Source organism: Dipodomys merriami, unplaced genomic scaffold, assembly GCF_024711535.1.
Source record: "Dipodomys merriami isolate MVZ:Mamm:240054 unplaced genomic scaffold, mDipMer1.0.p SCAF_3, whole genome shotgun sequence".
Lineage (NCBI taxonomy): Eukaryota > Metazoa > Chordata > Mammalia > Rodentia > Heteromyidae > Dipodomys > Dipodomys merriami.
Window position 1 is genome coordinate 23,959,376 of NW_027204492.1, and position 21,988 is coordinate 23,981,363.

Below are 21,988 nucleotides of genomic sequence, written 5' to 3' on the forward strand. Positions count from 1 at the left end.
AAAATAGTAAAGAATTAAAAGGCCAAACTATGTAAGCACAAACGAAACAGGAGAGGATACAATAGACTGGACAGTACACACACACACACACACACACACACACACACACACACACACATGCAGATATGCAAAATACGGAAAACAAATGTTGGATAAACAAGTAGTAACTAATAGTTTACAGGATGTTGAAACCCAAGTAAGCTCTTTCTACTGGAAATCCCCAATAGCTCGGGAATTTAGGGTACCCTAAAAGTAGGACTTTGGTATAATAGTGAAAACATGACGACTGATCAAACGTGTGCGTGACTTTGTATGCTCGCACCAGTTCTGGGCTTCAACTCAGGGCCTAGGTACTGTCCTTGAGATCTTTTGCTCAAGGTTAGTGTGCTTCTACTTAAATCACAGATCCACTTCTGCCTTTTTTCAGAGGGAGTAGTTAATTGGAGATGAGAGTCTTGTGGGTTTTTGTGCCCAGGCTGGTTTCAAATCATAATCCTCAAATCTCAGCCTCCTGAGTAGCTAGGATTACCAACAAGAGCCACCAACATCCAGCTGATCAAACATAAGGAAGAGTTTCCAACTGCCCTCCTCACCTTACCAAGAGATAGGACATTTAAACCAAGCACACCTGAGGTATCACTAAGGTGCCGTGCTGAATTCAGACATTAAGTTGAACTCAGTATTCTGAGCATTGAGACCTCTAGTCCTCTTCATTGGCTCAATTCCCAAAACACTGTCAGCCAGGTTATACATGCCAAGCAAGATATTTGGAAGATTCTGTTTGGGAAAACACAATAAACTGAGGAATAAACCAAAGATGGTACTGGAAAAGAAGACAGTGTGAAATTAAATATTTTTGTTATTTTTTTAAATGTTTTTGGTTGTAGCAAGGGATATTTTAGTCTAAAAGCTAGAAACATCATCCAGGGGTTTTAAATAGTAGAATAACATGATCAAATTTGCATTTTAGAAAGATGAGTTTTAAAAGGAGCTAGTGTATGACTGGGGATGTGGGTTAATGGTACAGTGCTTGCCTAGCATACATGAAGCCCTGGGTTCGATTCCTCAATACCACATAAACAAAAAAGGCTGAAAGTGGCACTGTGGTTCAAGTGGTAGATTGCTAGCCTTCAGCAAAAGAAGCTCAGGGACAGTGCCAAGGCCCTGAATTCAAGCCTAGGACTGGCCAAAAATAGGGGGGAGCTATTGTGGATGTTCAAAGAAGGAAATCAAAATCATATTCTGGCCAGTGTTCATCACATTAAAATACCGTAATTTTCCCTTTGCGTTCCCCTACAAGCTTGAAGAAGTCAATGGTAGTAAAGAAGGCTGCCATATTGAGACCCAACAATGGGTCTCAACAATGGCAAGGCAGATAACATGTTTCTGTATGAAGGGATGTCAGTGGCTTGTCAACTACCTCCTATAGCCCTTACATTATATTTACCATTATTCATCTTTTTTATACTTTTTTATTTTTGCAAGACCAAGACTCAAACTTGGTACCTACTGCTTTAGTTATTGGCTGGTACTCTACCAATTCAGGCACACCTCCAAGCCCACTATTGCTCTTTCTTACATCAACTGCTTCAACCCCTATGTTTTAATTTTTCTTTCAGTTTTCAAATGGGTTCCACTATGACTTTTTCATGTATGATTATAATGTGTTTCAATCATATTCTTCCCCTCTTCACCCTAACTTTCCCTCTACCACCTCCACTGTATGCTCCAAAACAGTCTTCCTTTCATGAATGTGTGCTTTTTTTACTTTATGTCTGTAAGGTCCGCTCCTGGATGGCGAGCAGACTCCACCCTCCTCGCAGCGAAGTCTCCACCCAGTACCTGCGTTACCTAGGCAACTGGGATACCTGGAAGAGGTCACGTCCGCATCTGCTGAGGTCACATCCTAACCTGATGTGGCCACACCTTTCTCCCACCTGATCCCACTTCCCCTTACCTGGCCACACCTTTCCCCGCCCATACCCTAGATAAGGGCTAGCCCAGGCCCAGACCTCTCTCTCTTTTTCTCTCTCCCTCTCTTTTCTCTCTCTGTTCGTTTCTAGCTCTTGCTGCTCTTTTCTTGCTCTCTTGCTCTCTCTCTTTCCCAGCCACGTGGAGTGCCAACCTTGCCTGGTCCCAGCAGGTCTACCCCTTACCTGAATACCACGTGAGTGCTACTGTTCTTACCCCTCTCTCTGCTCTTTTCTCTCTCTTTCCTCTCTTCCCAGCTCTCTCTCATTCCCAGGCCTTTCCCAGCCACGTGGAGTGCCACCCTTGCCTGGTCCAAGCAGGTCTACTGAATAAACCTACCACTTATCTGAATACCACGTGCGTGCTGGTGCAGTTCTTACTCGGCTTCCTCTTTTTAAAAACCTAACATAAATGGTGCCGTGACTCGGATAAAGGCTTAAAGTCAGGATAGCTGGGATTTCTCTGTTTTTTTCCTCTTTTTTCTTTTTTTTGTTCTTCCCTTTTTGCTCTGAGGAATACCCGCAGTTCTGACGGCCTTTTGCGAACCAGTCTGTCTGCGGCGGAATCAACGCATCGATACCATTGCTGCCTTCACATCCACGTCCACACTTCTCTACTCTGGTGAGTGAAACTACTCTACGGCTCTCTGTCGCTCAGTCTCTGTCCAGACGTGGCGCCACGCCAGAGAGCTCCTACGGCCTTTAGCTGAAAGGCGGTCACCTCTGAAGCCGAGGATGCTTGGCTTTGGGGGCTTGGCCATTTCTCTCTAAAGGGCTCTGGGGGAAGTCTGGATGCCGCTTCTGCCTGGTCAGCTCTCCTTCACTCACCAGACTGACTCTCCTACTCATTTAATGGGGTGCTACGAATCACGCCTGAGCCGTGAAACCCCTTTGAAATGTCTCCCGCGCTCCCTGGAAAGCCAGAGAGCCTCATTTTTATGCCATTCTCAGAAGCACAGTTTTTGCTACTGCAATGGTAAATGGTCAGAAGTTTAATTTCAGGCTCTTTGCTCTCTCTGCCATTCATGGGCAACTTTCTACCCTTTTTTTCTACAACTTTTTGGCTTGTGCCTTGAAGAGTGCGACGCAGGCTGGGTCCCAGGGACCCCCCTCTAGGTTCCCTCTCAAAGGCTAGCCAATGTAGGCTTAATCTATTCAGGCTTTCTTTGCATTCTTTCAGAAATTCGCCATCTTGAATCCGCCATCTTGGCCACGTGGTGGGTTAAGGGATTGGCCCCATCTGACCCTTAACCTTCCACTAAGTTTACTACTCCATCTATTCTAAGGTGCCTTGCTAACAAGTTGCTGTTTTCACAGGCCCTAGTAACTGAGGCCCAACCATCTGATGTGCTTTGTTAGCAAAGATGTCTAAATGTTGTCAAAATTTTAGGTTTTGAGTTTTGCCTTTTTTGTTTTGTGTTGTGTATTCCACTACTGACTACATGGTTCTAAAATACTGGGCATATTTATGCTAAAATTTTCATCACATCTAATGAGTTTTGTCATTTCAGAATATTTGTTGGCAATTCTTGATAAGAACCAGGTAAGCTCTACTTATTCTACTTGATCTCCTTGTTGCTTTAATTGAAAATAATAAAGGGCTTTTGTGGCAAAGATTTCAGTTCAAAGCCAGCTCGGGCTAAAAAATCGCTAAGACTCTGTCTCCCAGCTAAACTCTGCAAGTGATACTATAACTCAGTGTGGCAGAGTGCTAGCCTTGAGCAGAAGTGCTCAGGGACAGTGCCCAGGCCTTGAGTTCAAACCTCCTTAAATACTAGTGGTACTATAACTCAAAGTGGTTCAGTGCTAGCCTTGAGCGGAAGCGCTCAGGGACAGTGCCCAGGCCTTGAGTTCAAATCTTGAATACCAACTGGGACAAGCCATCCCAGCAATGAGCACCTAGACTCAGCCAGTCTAGGGAACAAGGGAACGTTGAAAGGAGTAAGAGGAGATGATGTCACATCAGCTACTTTGTGCCTGCCCTTTCAAAATTAACCTGAGCCGGGAGGTCAGTAGAAGTAAGAAGCCTGCCCATCCAATGTCTATACCTGTCTACCTATTAACTGAACAGGAATTTATATTCTTGCCTTTGTCACCTGACTTCTCTACCTAGTCGCCAGATGTCAGAAGTAACTAGGGACATTTCTACCAACATTTTCAGCCCCAAGTCCTTCCTCTTGCCATTTATTTGCTCTCTAGTATTTTTTTTCCAGCCCCTCAATGCTCATGAGACTTCTCCAGATTTCATCTAAGGACTCACGCCACCAAGGTACAGCTGCTGCTCACTGCCTTCTCTGGGAGGAGACCAAATTCCAGCCTTTTACCCCTATTGTCGACGCCCCTTGTCAGCAGGAAGTAGCCAGAGAGAATCCTCGCCCTATTTCATGATTATTAAAAGGCTGGAATGTAAGGTCCGCTCCTGGATGGCGAGCAGACTCCACCCTCCTCGCAGCGAAGTCTCCACCCAGTACCTGCGTTACCTAGGCAACTGGGATACCTGGAAGAGGTCACGTCCGCATCTGCTGAGGTCACATCCTAACCTGATGTGGCCACACCTTTCTCCCACCTGATCCCACTTCCCCTTACCTGGCCACACCTTTCCCCGCCCATACCCTAGATAAGGGCTAGCCCAGGCCCAGACCTCTCTCTCTTTTTCTCTCTCCCTCTCTTTTCTCTCTCTGTTCGTTTCTAGCTCTTGCTGCTCTTTTCTTGCTCTCTTGCTCTCTCTCTTTCCCAGCCACGTGGAGTGCCAACCTTGCCTGGTCCCAGCAGGTCTACCCCTTACCTGAATACCACGTGAGTGCTACTGTTCTTACCCCTCTCTCTGCTCTTTTCTCTCTCTTTCCTCTCTTCCCAGCTCTCTCTCATTCCCAGGCCTTTCCCAGCCACGTGGAGTGCCACCCTTGCCTGGTCCAAGCAGGTCTACTGAATAAACCTACCACTTATCTGAATACCACGTGCGTGCTGGTGCAGTTCTTACTCGGCTTCCTCTTTTTAAAAACCTAACAATGTCTACATTCTACATATCAGAGAAATGTGGCATCTGTGTTTCTGATTCTGCCTTGTTTTACTTAACCTGATTATCTCCAGTTCTATTCATTTTCCTGCAAATGAAATAATGTCATTCTTTGTGGTTGATTATTCCATTCTGTATGTATGCCATATATTTTTATCCATTTATAGTACATATGCCAGTTCCATAACCCAGCTATTGTGAATAGTGCTACTATAAACATGGATCAATGTGAAGTTATCTTTATTGTGAATTGACCTATGTGCCTTCATGTCTATGCTCAAGTTGATTATATGGTAGTTCTATCTTTAGTTTTCACAAGAAGCTCCACACTAATTTCCAATGTGGCTGCATCCATATACATTACTATCAGAATGTATAAGGCTTTTTTTACTTTCTGTATCCTTACCAGGATTTGTTGTCATTTGTTTTCTTAATGATATATACTCTAATTTGGTTGATATGGAATCTCAAACATGTTTTATTTTCATTTCTTTTATGGCTAAGGATGTTGAACATGTCTTCATATAATTTTTACCATTTGTAGATTTTAAGAAATATCTGTTCAATTTGCCCATTTATTAATGGTATTTATTATATTAGTGTTTAATTTTTTATCTTTATACACACACACATATACACACTTTATATTAATCCTTTAATGAAAAACGTTAAGATTTTCTCCCTTTGTGGACTATTTCCTTATTCTGGCAATTGTTTCTTTGCTGTAAATTTTTTTTATTTGAAACAACTAATTTGTCAATTCTTTTATTTCTTGGGCTATTGGACTCATTCAGAAAGTTGATGCCGATGACCATATAGAGATAAATTTTTAATATTTTTATTGTAAAGATACTGCACCTGTATTTTCCTGTAGCACTATTATATTTCATGCTTTACCTTAAGGTCTTTGATCCATTTTGATCCATTTGATCCATTTCTTTTTTGTTGTTGTTCTTGGTCATGGGGCTTGAACTCTGGGCCTGAACACTGTTCCTCAGCTCTTCAGCTCAAGGCAAGCACTCTACCACTTCCAGTTTTCTGAGTGGTTTATTGGAGATAAGAATCTCACAGACTTTCCTGCCCGAGCTGGCATTGAACCTTGATCCTCAGATCTCAGCCTCCTGAGTAGCCAGGATTACAGGCATGAGTCACCAGCACCCAGCTTTTGAATTCATTTTATACAGGGTGAGAGATATAGATCTTGCTTAGATCTTCTACATGTGTATATCTTTTCTCCAACATATAGTTTGCCACCATTTTTGTAAAACAGCAGGATTATATGGTAGTTCTAGCTTTATTTTTTAGAAGACCTTCCATACTAGTTTCCAGTGTGATTGCATTAAGTGTTCTAACAGTAGTGTAGAAGGAGTGTATATGGTGTGTATATACCATATAGACATATATATATATGTATGTATATAAATGTATCTTCATACATATATATACCATATAGACTCCTTATACACCGTGTGTGTGTGTGTGTGTGTGTGTGTGTATCGTGGTCTTCTGTTCCACTGCTCTACATGTCTCGTTTTGTGCTAGTGTCGTGTGTTTATGTTACTGTTTCTATAGTATAATTTGAAATAGAATATCAAGAGCATTGCTCATTTTTGGTAAAGATTGCTTGGGCTACTTGGGGTCTTTTGTACTTTCATATGAAATTTGGATACTCATTGCATTGAGTCTATAGATTACTTTTGACAATACAGCCAATTTTTACAATATTAATTCTGCCCATTCATTAACATGGGCAGTAAAGACTGCTATTATTTCAATTTTAAATGAGGGATGCCACTCATAACCATAAAATTATTTGTGGCCTATGGGCTAGGCAGTTTCTTACCCATTCCAATGGCACTTAGTTTAAAACTTGCTTGAAGTATTGGTTTATGCTATGGCTAAGTTTGCCAGTCTGTTGCCAGGGTCACCAAGTATTTTCAGCTTTGTCCTAAAAAATAGTTTCCACTGAATTGGTATGGCTTTTCCATCATCATAAATTTGAAAAAAATAAATTGAACCATTGTAAATTGTGAGTTTTCTGTACAATGACTTCCTAGCTCTATTAAGAGGCCTTGCAAACAATGGTAGCTAATTAGTAATAAGCACAGCAATCACTCAGATTATGGTGTCTATATACCACCATTCAGTAAAAGAAGCACTCAAAAAGTAATGGGAAAATATCAGAATGATACAGAAACTGTCTTGAACATTTCAGAATAATAAAATCTGGGGGGCTGGGAAGGTGGCTCAGTAGTAGAGCACTTGCCTTGCATGCCTGAGGCCCTGGTTTCAATTCCTCAGCACCATATAAGCAAAAAGAAAAAAGCCGGAAGTGGCACTGTGGCTCAAGTGGTTGAGTGCTAGCCTTGAGCTGAAGAGCTGAGGGACAGTGCCCAGGTCCAGAGTTCAGGCCCCACGACTGGACCCAAAAAAAATTAAAACAATAAAAAATAAAAAAATAAAATCTGGGACAATTTAGAAATCAAAGTATTGATAATAATGGACTATAATCAACTACATAACATAGGAATCCATGAGTACAGATGAACATAAACAAATAAATGAATAAATAAATGGAGAATAAGGTGGACCACGTTCTACAAAAATTCTTACCACAGTATATTTTGTCATATAGGCTGTTTTTACAATGTAACGTTAACATTCTTCCCAATTAGTAAGAGGTAAGATCCTTCTACTTGCACCTACGTAGACAATAGTGATTGTTTCAATCAATAGATTATAGTGGAAGTAAAAGACACATGACTTCTCAGATTGTTGAAGCAAAAAGTCATAAACTTCTACTATGTTCTCTTGAAATGTTGAATGCTTGTTGTTGAAACTTAGCCATAATTCTGGGATAAGATCAAGCCACAACACAGAATGGCCTTATGTAGAGGTTCTAGTTGGCCACCCCACTTGATCTCCTAGCCATAAACCAACACCAATTAGTTAGCCATGGTAGTAAGCCCACTTAAAAGTAAATTCTTCCATACAGTATCCTGACCCAATTTATATATCACCTTTCTCAGACTGTTGATTCAGGAATGAGATAAATGGTTATTGTTTAAAGCCACTAAATGTTATGCTACTTTGATATCTGTAACAGAGGAGATTCCCTAGCATGTCAGCTAATAAATGTATAAAATATGATGGAAATGAAGAATCATTATTTGGCCACCATGATACAACTGATTCAAGAAACTAGTGCTGGTAGATTGATAAGCAATAGGGTATTGGTAAGATGTAGGAATATTCTTATACAAAATACTAACCAACTGTAAAGAGAAAAAGTTGTAACTAGGGGAAAAACAAAGGATGGAGTAACAATGCTCAATAGGAAATGCACTCATTACCTTACTCATGTAATTGCAACCCCCCTGTACAGTATCTTTACAATAAAAAATATTTTTTAAAAAAAGTTGTAACTTTGTGATGGAAAACCTATAGATTCCAACATAAAAGGTAATCAAAATTAATATTACCAGTGGGAATGGTGGGCTATCTGATGTGATACACTGAGAAGAGCACAGTATCATTCCTAGGGTATTCATAACAAGAAAACATAGCCTGAGGTTAGTCAGGTAACATGTGAGCCATCCTACAAAATATAAAATCAATAGTTTGTACAGCTGTTGAAAGTTTCAGAAAGACAAGCAAAGAACATGTCACTATCTCAGACTGGAGGAGCTTAAAGTGATATAGCAGCTAAATGTTTGGTGGCTACTGCTGACAACTAATCACCGAATGGAATATTGGGCCAGACATGAGACACTGTTGAAACAGTTTGGCAAAGTTGTTATGGGGAATGCAGATTAAATTGTGATGTTTTACCAGTGTGGATTTGCTAGGTTGTATTTGTTTGATGGTACATTAGAATTGGCTTGCTTTGGAGGTTACATAGTGAGATATTTAGGAATATTTACGATATTTACAGATATTTAGGAGATATTTAGGGATATTTAGGATATTTAGCATCATGTCTTTGGCTTATTCTCAATTTGTTTCAGAAAATAAATAAAAGTATATGATAAAAGGGAGGATTGAGGAAATGCAGTCAAATGTTAACAGTTCAGAATCTAAGTAAAAGGGACATGGAAATTTAATTGTTTTATTATTATTATCTTTAGCTGTAAAAGGAGTTTCAGTTCAGTTTATAAATACAATGCAACTTGCATGATTGTGTGTATGTATGCGTGTGCATATGTGCATGTACATGCCAGTACCAGGACTTGAACTCAGGGCCTCCCATTCTTACTTGGCTTTTACTGGCACTCTACCACTTTAGACACACCTCCACTTCATTACAATGCATCTTGATCAATGTCATCCCTTCTATCCTAGATATAGAAATTGCTCATACTTCACTTGTAACTTTCCTGTATGTTTGAAAATATTTTAAAATATAGTCTCATTCAACCACACAATGACTTGTTTTTACCAAATCATTTCATATCAAGGATTTGTTGCTTACTTTCATCTAGTCAACCAATTCTGCTCTTCAGAGCAAAGGAGTAAAGGTATGGCAGGCATAACCCCAAACCACAGATATGCAAATCATTTTGTAAACCAGGCCCCAATTCATACTAATTCATCAAAATTTCCATGTGCAGTGCTACATCAGCACTCTCGATGCCAACCAAAACACCGGGGTTTGCTGAGTTCACTCCTAGCACCACAGGTGCTTATTGCACAAAACAGCTCTACCCATGAAGTGATGTAACAAAGAGGTACTCTTTTGTGGTAATAGTTTCTATCTGACATCTCTTAGTTTCAAAAAACTGGAACATCTATCTACAGTGCCCTTCCTTTCATCTTCTACATTGCTTTGCCTTCTGTCACCAAGTTACCAGCACCTGATGTTTTGAACGCTCAGATAGTTGTTCTGAGATTTGCTCTCAGTTTCCATCCTGCATGGAGCATTTTCCCTATCTTTCTTTTTTTTTTTTTCCTTTGGTCATAAGGCTTGAACTCTGGGCCTGGGTGCTATCCCTCAGCTCTTCAGCTCAGTGCTCTACCGCTACGCTTGAGCCACAGCGCCACTTCCGGTTTTCCACTGGTTTATTTGAGCTAAGAGTCTCGTGGACTTTCCTGCCCAGGCTGGCTTTGAACTGCAATCCTCAGATCTCAGCCTCCTGAGTAGCTACGATTACAGGCGTGAGCCACCGGCGCCTGGCTTCCCTGTCTTCCAAAGCTTCTTGGTTCATACACACATAGGCTTGACAACAGAGAAAACAGTAAAAAAATCAAATACAAGACAATCAACAATATTAATAAAGAAAACAAATAGAACCAGAATAAAGTAGTCAGTAATTTAAAAAGTAGTCTTCAGGCAGCATGATAGTAATGTAGATTGGGAATCTTGGAAAAGGGATGCTTGTATCCTAGCCTTTGACACAAAATCCTACTTTTAGGAGTTTTATCAGAAATTACTCAAAAGATGAAAAAGTACAATACTTTAAACTGCAAAACATGTATATTTCCAACAATTACTAAGTGAAAACCTACTATAAACCAGGCCTATACTAGAACCAGGATAAGTAGTAAAATAAATGGACACAGGAAATGTTGTATACTTACTAAAATACTAAGTGGAAGTATTCATGTTAGGAAAAGTGCTTATGAAATGATGAGTAGAATGCAAAATTTTATAGGGAAATGTAAGACTATGTAAAATATAGCAACTACTATAATACATGAAACTATACATAGACTAAAGTATAATAAAATTAAAGTTGTATAGGTACTACGTAAAACCAATATACAGAGTATAAATTAAGACACAATAAACAGGTGCTTTGGTATCCTGTTAGAGTTGTTTATTGTCCCCATGGTGCAGATTGAGCAAATGAGGCTCAAGTACATTATAAAATAACAAATATTTTTGTCTGTCTTGTTTACTCTTATATTCCCCAACAACTAAAACAGGGCCTTGCACATATCAAGCACTCAGGTAAATAAGTCCTGACAAAATGAAGTGATTGAATCACAATGTTGATCCAGTGTGCCTAAGAGATTGACATTGTTCATAAAAGGTACACCTACCAAAACCTCAGAAGCGTGGGTTCAGATGGGCTGGAGTAGCTTTGCTTCCTTGTTGAGCAGGGAAAACCTTATCTTTCCTCTTCTTTCCTTTCTCTTTTGCCGTCTGCCCTCTGGTGGACGCACTGGCAATTAGCAGGAGTCAAGGGGAAAAACGGGCCAGGATCACCACTGACTACACAGGTATAAAGCATGTAAATAATCTATGACGTATCTACATGTAATTAATATCCAATTTACCTACTTCTCCATGATATGAAATAATCTAAATAGCTTTTCACTAAATTTGGAAGCTATGTATGAAAAGATGGTTTGACTTAAAATACACTGTAGTGGCAAATTTTACTTGGGGGAAATTTAGGGCACTTTGGACATTTTCTTCTTTATTATTGTCAGTTTGTGGTCCGCCATTCTACAAAATTGGAGGAGTTAAGAAATGGACTTCCTTTTTGGTAGTGCTAGTGATCAGCCATAATTATGTATGCTATACAAACTCTCTACCACTGAGCTACAAGCCCAGCTTAAGAAATTTACACCTTTTGAGTTTTTCTAAAATGTCATAGATTGAAGAAGATATTTAAATTATCTACTCATTTTTCAGAATTGTTGACTTTAATTTCTCCACACAAGAAATTAAATGCCACAATATTCATCCCAACAGTGGAAAAAAAATCTTAAAAGTTTTTTTGTTTGCTGGTACTGGGGCTCAAACTCAGAATCTCACATCCTCACTTGGCTTTTTTTGCTCATGATTCATGTTCTACCAGTTGAGCCACAAATCCCCAGATCTCTACTTCCTGAGTAACTAGGATTATAGACATGAGCCAAAAACATCTATCCAAGAACACTTTTAAATAAAAAATTTTTTACAGAAATGCAAACCTAAAAAACTTTTATATATTGCTAATTTGAAAGATAAAATGAAATTTCAAGATTAAATGAAAAAAACATTTTGGTGGAATATAAGAAATTATGTTCTTCACATTTGAAACCAAAATCCCATTCAAACAGGCATCTGGGAGGAAAGATGAACAGATGCAGTCATTATATTCAATGGACATCATGAGCTATCTAACTTGAGGGTAGAGACAGGTGGAGGAAAATAGGGGAGAACAAAGGAAGGGTTGATATTGAACAAGAGGCATTGTACTCAAAACATGACATAGAATTTAACCTCTTTGAACTACTACTTAATAATAAAAATAACAACAAAAAGAAGCATCTGACTGCTGATCAGGAGTTATGTGAAATATTAATTCAAATCTTTCTGCTAAAAAAAATGGTGCTTTTAAATTTGAGCTCAAAAGCAGTTGTGCTAAAGAACTTCTACCTCTATATCTGGAATCTGAAAGGAGATCCTAAATGCTCTAATGAAAAAGGCCATGTCTGAACCAACTTCTCAGCTTCTAAAGTTGCCAAAATTATTTCTAATGGAACAACATCCACAATTCCAGAATCTTTGAGAATGTAATATTTCAAGATATTACAATAGTGAGAAACCTATACTTAACTCCCTCAAACCACCCATCTCCTCAAATTCCCCCTTTATCTTTTAACACCTAAATACCAATTGATAATTGTCTCTCTTTCTCTCTCACCATGGCTATTAATAAATCTCAAGTGCAGATGCTTCAAATAATTGGCATTGGTTTGTGATAGAGATGAAACAGCATGTAATGTGTTCTTGAGTAGAGAATAACAGGTTTCTCAAATGTAATTCAAAACTTAACAGTGGCTTCTAAAGACACTGGAAGAAAAAAATTAAGCCTAGAATGCTGAGGTTTTCCCCTTACTTCTATTAAACTTCATTTAGTGATAGTTACTTGGTATTTACTTGTTTTGTGCACTAGGAGATTCCTGAAGCCTTTTTCTTCCCTGGAACTTATAACAAAAACATATGGAATTAACTCCTAATTTTCTCTTGTTGACAAAAAGAGATCTTACTATTAATCATTTGGAAAAACCTTCCCGTAATGCAAAAATATCAGCAACGAAGGATAAAATAGACAAATTAGACTACAATAATTTTTGGAGTAAAGATTAGTTTATTGAAAGAGAAGTCAACTATCAGAGGTAAAAGTGGTTCATCTCAGAATGAAAAGCAGAATGATCAAACTATAACAAATTTGAAAACTTTTACAGGTCTGGGATATAACTCAGTTGCAAAGCTCTAGCCTAGCAAGTACAAAGTCCTGGGTTCAATCCCCAGTACCAAAAAAGAAAAGATGAAAAAAATACAGTTAAAAAACTTTTACAATTCTAACTTTACTATCAACACAATGAAAAAGAAGGAATTCAACAATGGTAGAAAATAAGTAATATATTCATTAAAAGATCCTATCTAGAATACATAAGGGATTCTTCCAATTTAATAATTAATAGACAACATGAATAAAGGATCTGCACAGATACTTCAAAAAAGATATTCAAATGGTCAATGAGAAAATAGAAACATTCTTATCATCAGTCAACAAGAATATGAATCAAACCTAGATCAAGTTAATATTTTAGAAATATTAAAAAGCCTAAAATTTGATAATAGTTTTATGAACCATGTGTAAAATATAGGAATTCTATGGCATAGGTAGGAATAAAAAAAAGTCACAGACACTTTAGAAAGAAGAGTTATTGTAGGCAAACTAATTTGACAGAGTCTTCATATGACATAGTAGTTATACTTACACATATGTCACAAAATAGTGGGCTTGGAACCTGCTCTACCCATACAGAAATCATGAGTAGGTGAGAAAAAGCTCCTGCAGTTAGTCCTTATCCTGGTGAGTATTTGCAGGTGACAGAGTGTGTGACAGTGGGCAGCAACAGCTTCCCAGGGCCTTAGACAGCTAGGACAGCAGGCACAACTCAGGTTCAGGCCTGAGGCCACAGACCACTAGGGTGGCAACAAGAAGTAAGTTTCAGATTTTGGACTGAAACCCCTGACAGGTATGAAAGAAACAGAGGTTTAGGCTTTGGGATAAATGTTGGGGTGCTAAATATTACAGCTCTTTTCTACCTGTTTCTCTCATTACCATTGCATCTTCTCTTCATTTTGTTTATATTATCTTAGCAATAGTAAGAAAAATGAGTTTACTGGGAGCTAATGTTTTAATACCAAAGGGACAGCACAAGAGAGAGGCTCTCAGCAGCTCAGAAAAATAACTTGAGCAGCTTGCATATATAACTAGAAAAGGAAGGGGGTACTAGAATGTGTGTAATAACTGCAGCAGACCTTTATTCAAATGAGGGACCAGGTTTGCACCAATCACAATAGTTCCTTATGCAAATGAAGTTCTGTGTTTTACACCAATTGCCAGTCTTTGTTTGAGCCAATACAGGAAGTGCTCCACCACTAACTGACCTGAATAGAAATAGATTCAGGATCGCTTAGTGTTCACTGAGATATATAATGCCAAAAAGTCCCTGTGCAAGCTATCTGGTGGGATAATACCTTCAGCAAACAGATCTACCTCAGTATGTAGGTTCCTGAAATAGCTGATGCTGGCATGAGGGCATCTCAAATGGCTGTGTGAGTGATAGTCTTCCAGACAGGACTGATAGGGTCCCAATAAAAAGTCTTAGAGTAGTTAATTATGGAGTCAAATTGCCTGAGGCCCTAACATCTAAGCACATGTAAACAAAAAAAACATTTAAAGGAGTGATTTTAATAAAAGCTCATAATAAGCATCAAAAGTGCATTAGTAGAGTCAGATGCTGGTGGCTCACACCTGTATGCTAGCTACTCAGGAGGCTGAGATCTGAGGAGAGTGTTTCAAAGTCATCCCAGGTAGGAAATTCTGAGAGACTCTTATTTCCAATTAATCTCAGAAAAACCCGAAAGTGGTGCTGTGGCTCAAAGTGGTAGAGTGCTAGACTCCAGCAAAAGAAGCCCAGGGACAGCACCCAGGCCCAGAGTTCAAGCCCCAGGACTGGCAAAAAAAAGTGCTTTAGTAATACTTCACAGTGCTCTAAAATATGTATCTCCTGTTCCATGTGGAACTACCCCATGGAAGCCTAATATCTGTACCTGATAAAGAGAAATGAAAGCATAAGTCCACATAAAACATATACTGGATTGTTTCTAGGAGCATATTTTATAGTAAACCAGAGCTGAAAATACTAAATATCTATCAACTATCTCTATCTATCTATCTATCTATCTATCTATCTATCTATCTCTATGTATATCAATAATCAAAATGTATTATAGCCAAACAAAAGTTAGAGCCTGAAGGCATTTAGCAGAGTGACTGATGCCAGAAATAAAAGGCTGCCTATCATATCACTTCATGTAGATAAAAAAGTAAAGGTAACATTTGCAGAAATAAAATATCTATCTAGTGCTTAAAGGATAAGAAGAATTGTATAATCAGTGGTAAAAATGAAAGAGTCCTGTGATAGTTCATGAGAGAAAAATATTCTTAACATTCACTTTATCATTAGAATTTATATCCAAATATGGCAAAACCACAAAAATGAGTAGATCAAAAAACAGATGGAGTATATATTATATGAAAGTTATCTTATGTACTGCTAAAAACAGGAAAATGGCCAGACACTGGAGGCTGACAGTTGTAATCTTAGCTACTTACAAGGCTAAGATCTGGAGATCATGATTCAAAGCCATGGTAGGAAAGTCCATGGGATTCTTATCTCCAATTAACCACCAAAAAGCCAGAAGTGGAGCTATGACTCTAGTGCGAATGCACTAGTCTTGAGTTCAAGCCTAAGAATTGGCAAAGAAAGAAAGAAGGAAAAAGGAAGGCAGGCAGGCAGGCAGGCAGGAAGGCAGGAAGGCAGGAAGGAAGAAAGGAAGGAAAGAAAAGAAAAAGGGAAAGAACTTTAAATGGAAACAAAAGGACTGTTCTAAGTGCATTAGGTATATCCATTAGTTCATACTTCTAGTGAACAGAAGTGTATTTTTTACTTCTCACAGATAGCAGCTCAACAAGAAAAGACAGCAGTTCTCTGGGATAAGTCCCAGGCCACTGTTTGGGTTAGAAGAGTACTCAGTGTTATGGTAGGTAGGTAACAAAGCTGTTACCACATACCACTCCTCCATCACCTATGTATTTACATATCTGTACTCAGGTTGAGATAGTTAATTCTCTATGTACCTCAGAGATACAGTTGAATTTTTATTTCTCATAACTCCTTTCTCAGTTGTGGCATTATGGTTATTTTTAATTCCCCAAGTAGAGAAGTGTTCCCTTTTCCTGATCACATATATTATATAGGGGCAGGAAGGAAGGAAAGAGAGAATATATACATTGGATATATATTCAGTGTATACACACACATACATAGACATTCAGTATATATTGTGTGTATATGTATATATATATATATATATATATATTCACTGAATCTATGTGTAAAACAAATCATTTAATGTAACACAGTAGACTGAATTTGCTGTGAAATTCAGCCTGTTTGGGGTTTTCAGGCAACTCAAAATTGTAGTAGGCATAGTTTGTCTTCCTCTGCTTTCCTTCTCACCACAGAGTGAGTTTTGATGGCTCACAAGCCCCACCCCCTCTGAGTATCACTGAGGGCAACTATTGCCATGGCTACATTGTTACATACCTGGCAACTATCTCTGTATACACACCCTAGGTTCAGTAGACACATTTCCAGGGAAGCTAGAGGTACTCTGTCAAAATGGAGAGTGCCTGTTAGCTTCACCTGGGTGACAAACTGAGAACTTTGAACTCGCTGTCTCTTAACCTACAAGAAGTACCCAGACTCCCAGGTATTGAACCTGGTATTCTTTCTTCATCTTGGTGAATTGCAGATCATGGGCATCTATGTCTGATTCCTATGTGTTGGATGTTCCCGCTGTAATATTCGATAATGGCTCAGGACTGTGCAAAGCAGGCTTTTCTGGGGATGTTGTTCCTCGTTCTGTCATAGATTCTGTTGTGGGCTCCCCTAAATTAAAAGTACCTTTGGCGCAACTAGCAAAAATCAAGCAGAAGATCTTCTTCGTAGGCGAAGAAGCCCAGAAGCGATATAACAGCTTATGTCTACAGTATCCCATTGAGCGTGGAGTGGTAAAGAGATGGGACGACATGGAAAAACTTTGGGATCATCTTTTCAAGCGAGAGCTCGAAGTCAAACCTAACAAACAACCAGTACTGTTAACTGAGCACGCCTTGAACCCAAAGAAGATTCGGGAGAAAACTGCTGAAATCATGTTTGAGAAATACAATGTTCCTGCCATGTACCTCTTCAACCATGCGGTGGGGGCACTTTATGCCTCTGCCAGTGTCACAGGCCTGGTGGTGGAGAGTGGAGATGGGGTCACCTGCACCGTCCCCATCTATGAGGGTTACCCCATGCCCCATGCTGTAGCCAAGCTCTCTGTGGCAGGGAAAGATATAACTACACGCCTCATCCAACTCCTTTTTCTGAAACGCTATATGTTTTCTTCTATATTCAACAAGGCCTATATTGATGAGATGAAAGAGAAGATGTGCTTCGTTGCCATGGAGGCTGAAGAAGCCAACAGCCAGCCGATAGTTGAAAGATACTACAGATTGCCAGACGGGCATGTCGTCCTCATGGATAATCATCTGTGCCACTTGCCTGAAGCAGTTTTTACACCTGAACTGCTAGGCATTCAGGAGCCAGGAATCACCAAAATGGTGTGTAGCAGCATTGAGAAGTGTGATGTAGACATCCAAAACAACCTCTTTGCTGACATTGTGCTGTCAGGAGGCAACACACTATTCCCTGGCCTCGGCGAAAGGCTCATGAACGAACTGAAATCGACGACTTCCCCACAACAAACCATCAGAATCACCGCTTCACCTGACAGAAGTTTCTCTACGTGGATTGGTGCATCGGTCATAACATGTATGAGCATGTTCAAGCAGAGATGGGTCACCACTTCGGAGTTCAAGGAGTTTGGAAAGTCTGTCATTGACAGAAAATGTTTCTAAAACAGTACTGAACCAAGGGTGGCCACTCAAGATGGCAGATGACAGGAAGTATGGGGGAAATGAAGGTTGCTCCTTGGACTTCAGTACAATATTCAATAAAAGTATTTTCTATTTCCACTTTCCATTCCTCCTTTGTAGCTCTAATTTCTGATCTATGTCAGAATCTTTAAGTGATTCTAATCTACCATTCCTGTTCCATGAACTTTTAAAATTTTTTCTCCGGAGGAAATCTGGGTTTGCATGTTGACATATCTACTAGGTTTGCAATATGAGATGCCTGACCCTCAGGCCTAGAAGCCTGATGCAGTTTGAGTCCCTAGACACTTTATTTTAAATAATTGTCCTTATCGGTTCTAATAGACATCTTATAAAGTGATGGAATTACTGAGAAAAGTGTTGGAAAGGGCATGGAATGAAGTAGAAGAAGGAATGCTATCCTCTTTTCAGGATTTAAACCACTTCTTTGTGTTGGTCTTTCATACAATAAAGTTCTTTATATGAAATGAGTCAGTATAATAGATGCAAAGGAATGTTGAGCAGAGGAATTTTCATTTAAGGCTCTAAGATCAAGGAAATGTACTCCAAATTGAAGGATTTATAATCAACAATTCAAATTGCTTATTGTATTTTTCCATTTGTTTACTTCAAGAATACCCATAGCATCTTCCTGACAGAAGCAAAATATTGGAAAGTGTTAATGATTTTCAATAAGTAATTACTAAGTGACATGCATAAAAATGCCTTAATTTATTACTTTCCCACAGAAAAAAAGAAAAATGCAAAGAAGTCTTTGTCATTTAAAAACAAAAACAAAACATTGACTGACATACATTTATCTATGCTTAGCTTGATTGATAGATATTATCATAAGACTAATCATTTGGAGAAAATTACCCAAGGTTAACAATCATAAAAATATTGATTATATAAATGTAAATTGGACAATTAAAATATTGCATCATGACTGGCAAGCTGAAGGTTCCCAGTAAAATGAGAGAGACAACAAAAGAAGATCAGTGGTTGGCCTAAAGGACATTTTAGAATATAGGCCATCTCCTCTGCTGATGGAAAGCTCAGATTGCAGGAGCTGCTAGAGTGATCTGTCTACATTAGGTCCTTGTAAGCAGCCTGAAACCAGGCAGAAATAAAAATCTGAGCCACACCTTTGGGGCTTAGAAAACAAGTAACAATCATGAAATACCCTTGAGAAGTGGCTATGGAGAGGGAGGGGCTTAGATGTTGGCAAGCTGAGAATTCAAAGCAAAAATAGATGCTCAAGCAATGAAGGATCAGGGAGCCAGTCACATTACACAGGCTAGATAAAGCAATTCCCAGTACCTAAGGATCACTATAGACACAGCATCAACTTAGAAGCTATTAAGAGTCCTCAACATTTAGGAATATCTGCTGACTATATAAATATAATACAAAATTTTTTTCAGTAAAATTCCTGCAATGTAACTTTTCTTTTGGTACTGGGCTTTGAACTCAGGGCATTCTGGGTATTCTATGACTAAAGAACACCACTAGCCTCCTGATTCCTTCAATATTAATGTGTGTCTATGTGTTATGTGTGCGTGCGCACGCACACACACAGACACCTGTGCATGCACACCAATCCTAGAGCTTGAACCCAGGGTCTAGGCATTTTCCCTTAGCTTTTCCTTTCAAGGCTAGTGCTCTATCATTTGAACCACAGCTCCACTTCTGGCTCTTTGGTAGTTAATTGGCAATAAAAGTCTCACAGACTTTCTTGCCCAGGATGACTTTGAATCATAATCCTCAGATCTCAGTCTCAAGATTACAGGTGTGAACCACTGGAACCTAACTAATATTGCCTTTTAGGTATTGTGTTTGAAATGACTGCATACAATTCCCTATTGAGACTGTAATGATGACTCTTAATCCTTCCTTGTTACCACTGGTGAAAATTTTGGTTGTCACAAGTACACGATGAAAAGATGTTTTTGTATGTGTTGGTCATGGGGCTTGATCTCTGGGCCTGGGTGCTGTCCCTGAGCTCTTTTGCTTAATGCAAGTGCTCTACCACTTGAGCAAAGTGCCACTTCCGGTTTTCTGGTGGTTAATTGGAGATAAGAGTCTCATGGACTTTCCTGCCCAGGCTAGCTTTGAACTGCAGTCCTCAGATCTCAGCCTCCTAAGTAGCTAGGATTACAGGTGTGAGCCACCGGTGCCCAGCTGAACACATTTTTTTTTAATGTTCACTAATCATTTCAAAATTTACCACGGTATAAATTGTATTTATATGTTTACATGTTTCTTTTTTGTTTTTTTATAGTGGTGGGGATAGAACTCAGGCCTTGCACATGCTAAGCTAATGCTCTATCACTACGCCACCTCCTTACGATGAAATTATGGTTGAACACACTGGCTGAGGAATGAGTGTCCGTGGTATAGTATTTACATAAATGTGCTCAAAGAACTGGATTTGAGTCGCAGCATCCTCGCTACACATACTAACAATAAATAAATAATACTCTACTAATTTCTCATTTTCTTTCATTGATAGCTACTATGAAGAAATACTTGGCAATGATATAAATCGATACATAATCCAACTGAACTTTCACAGCAAGCACAGTAATCCAACATATGGATTTGAGATTGGTATCCAGTTTCTCTCCTCACTTCCCCCTCTACCCTGAAATAGGTATTCTGCTAGTTGATCACTTTGTTGCATATACTCAACATGAACAGTAAGACAGTGGGGGCCAGGAATGTCCTCAGTATGGCTGACTGTGGAGAATAGAAGGCAAAATTTCAGATTGTGTTTCACACGATCTGTCCGCTAAATAAAGCTCAACAAGCAGCTGGTAGTAACTGGTATGTAGACCCTGGCTCCCTTAAACCCTGTGTGTCCCAAACTGTAAGAGGATCAGTACATCTTGCTCCAATTATAATCCATTGGCAACACTCCAAGGACAAACCCATGATTAAGGAAGCGCTGCTTTATCTATTAAATCTATAAAAAAAAAAAAACTATAGAAGAGCATGGGCAAGCATCATATTCTTGGCCTTCATAAGAGGGACATCATATCCATTTGCACTTCAATCTGCCCACAGCATCTCCATCAGAGTGTTCTGGTTTCTCTTTCATTCAGATGGAAATTTGGCAGTCTTTCATGCTACAGCTTGTGGTTACGTGGCCTTGCCATTCCTTCCGAGGCTGCCCCTGACACCTCAAGGGGTTTGTGCTCTGCCAGTGTAAGCCTCACTCAGTGGCATCAGGGATGGGACTGACCTGCTCGATTCCTAGCAATGCTGTGTTGTGGCAACAGTGGGAACAGCTGAGGAAATATAATTCCTCTGCTCACAGAATAAGCTTTCAGGCAACATGAACCAGTACAGACCCTTTCAAATGAGTATACATTCCTGCTATTCATAGAACACTTGTGAGATGGAACACGGTGGGGAAAGAAGAAGCATATTCTAATCATAGCTAAAATGAGGGGCTAGTACCTATAAGTTTACTTCAAGATTCACAATTAATATATGGATATATACATTATATAATATATAAAATATACTATGTAAAATATATCAAATGCAGTTTATATAATATATAATTATATATTATGTAATATGTAACATATGATTATATTTATATTGATATATAAATATATCATATCTGTTCTTTCCCAAAACATAGCAGCCTTAAGTTTTCATTAGGTTCTAGCACATATCTAAGTTACATATGATGACATGTTAAAGTAGTAAACCAAAATGGGACATCGTTTCTATTTCTCTTGTCTGTTACGAATTGCATGTTTTATTGTAAACCTCAATTTCCTCAGGAAGCTCTCAACTAATCTCTGGAAACATTCTTTAACCTGCTTGCCCTTGGCAAAGTAGAAGAAAACTAAGTTTTTCTCATGTTTGTTTTTCTCATATTTGTTTGTTCCAATTTATAGATTTAACCTGACAGTTGTCCGTGAACTTACTGAAGTGTTCCTCTTGCTGGGCCTTCGGTCTTCCCGAGGAACATGAAAATAAAACCAGCC

General features: G+C 39.0%; 1 protein-coding gene across 1 annotated transcript; it reads left to right on the forward strand.

Annotated features, from left to right (window-relative positions):
• The first annotated feature begins 16,670 nt into the window (after nt 1–16,670).
• On the forward strand, nt 16,671–18,025 carry LOC138839371 (actin-related protein T1-like). The gene has a single exon (XM_070038945.1). It carries the CDS (start codon nt 16,830–16,832, stop codon nt 17,964–17,966), a length of 1,137 nt encoding a protein of 378 aa, XP_069895046.1. The 5' UTR covers nt 16,671–16,829; the 3' UTR covers nt 17,967–18,025.
• The last annotated feature ends 3,963 nt before the right edge of the window (nt 18,026–21,988 follow it).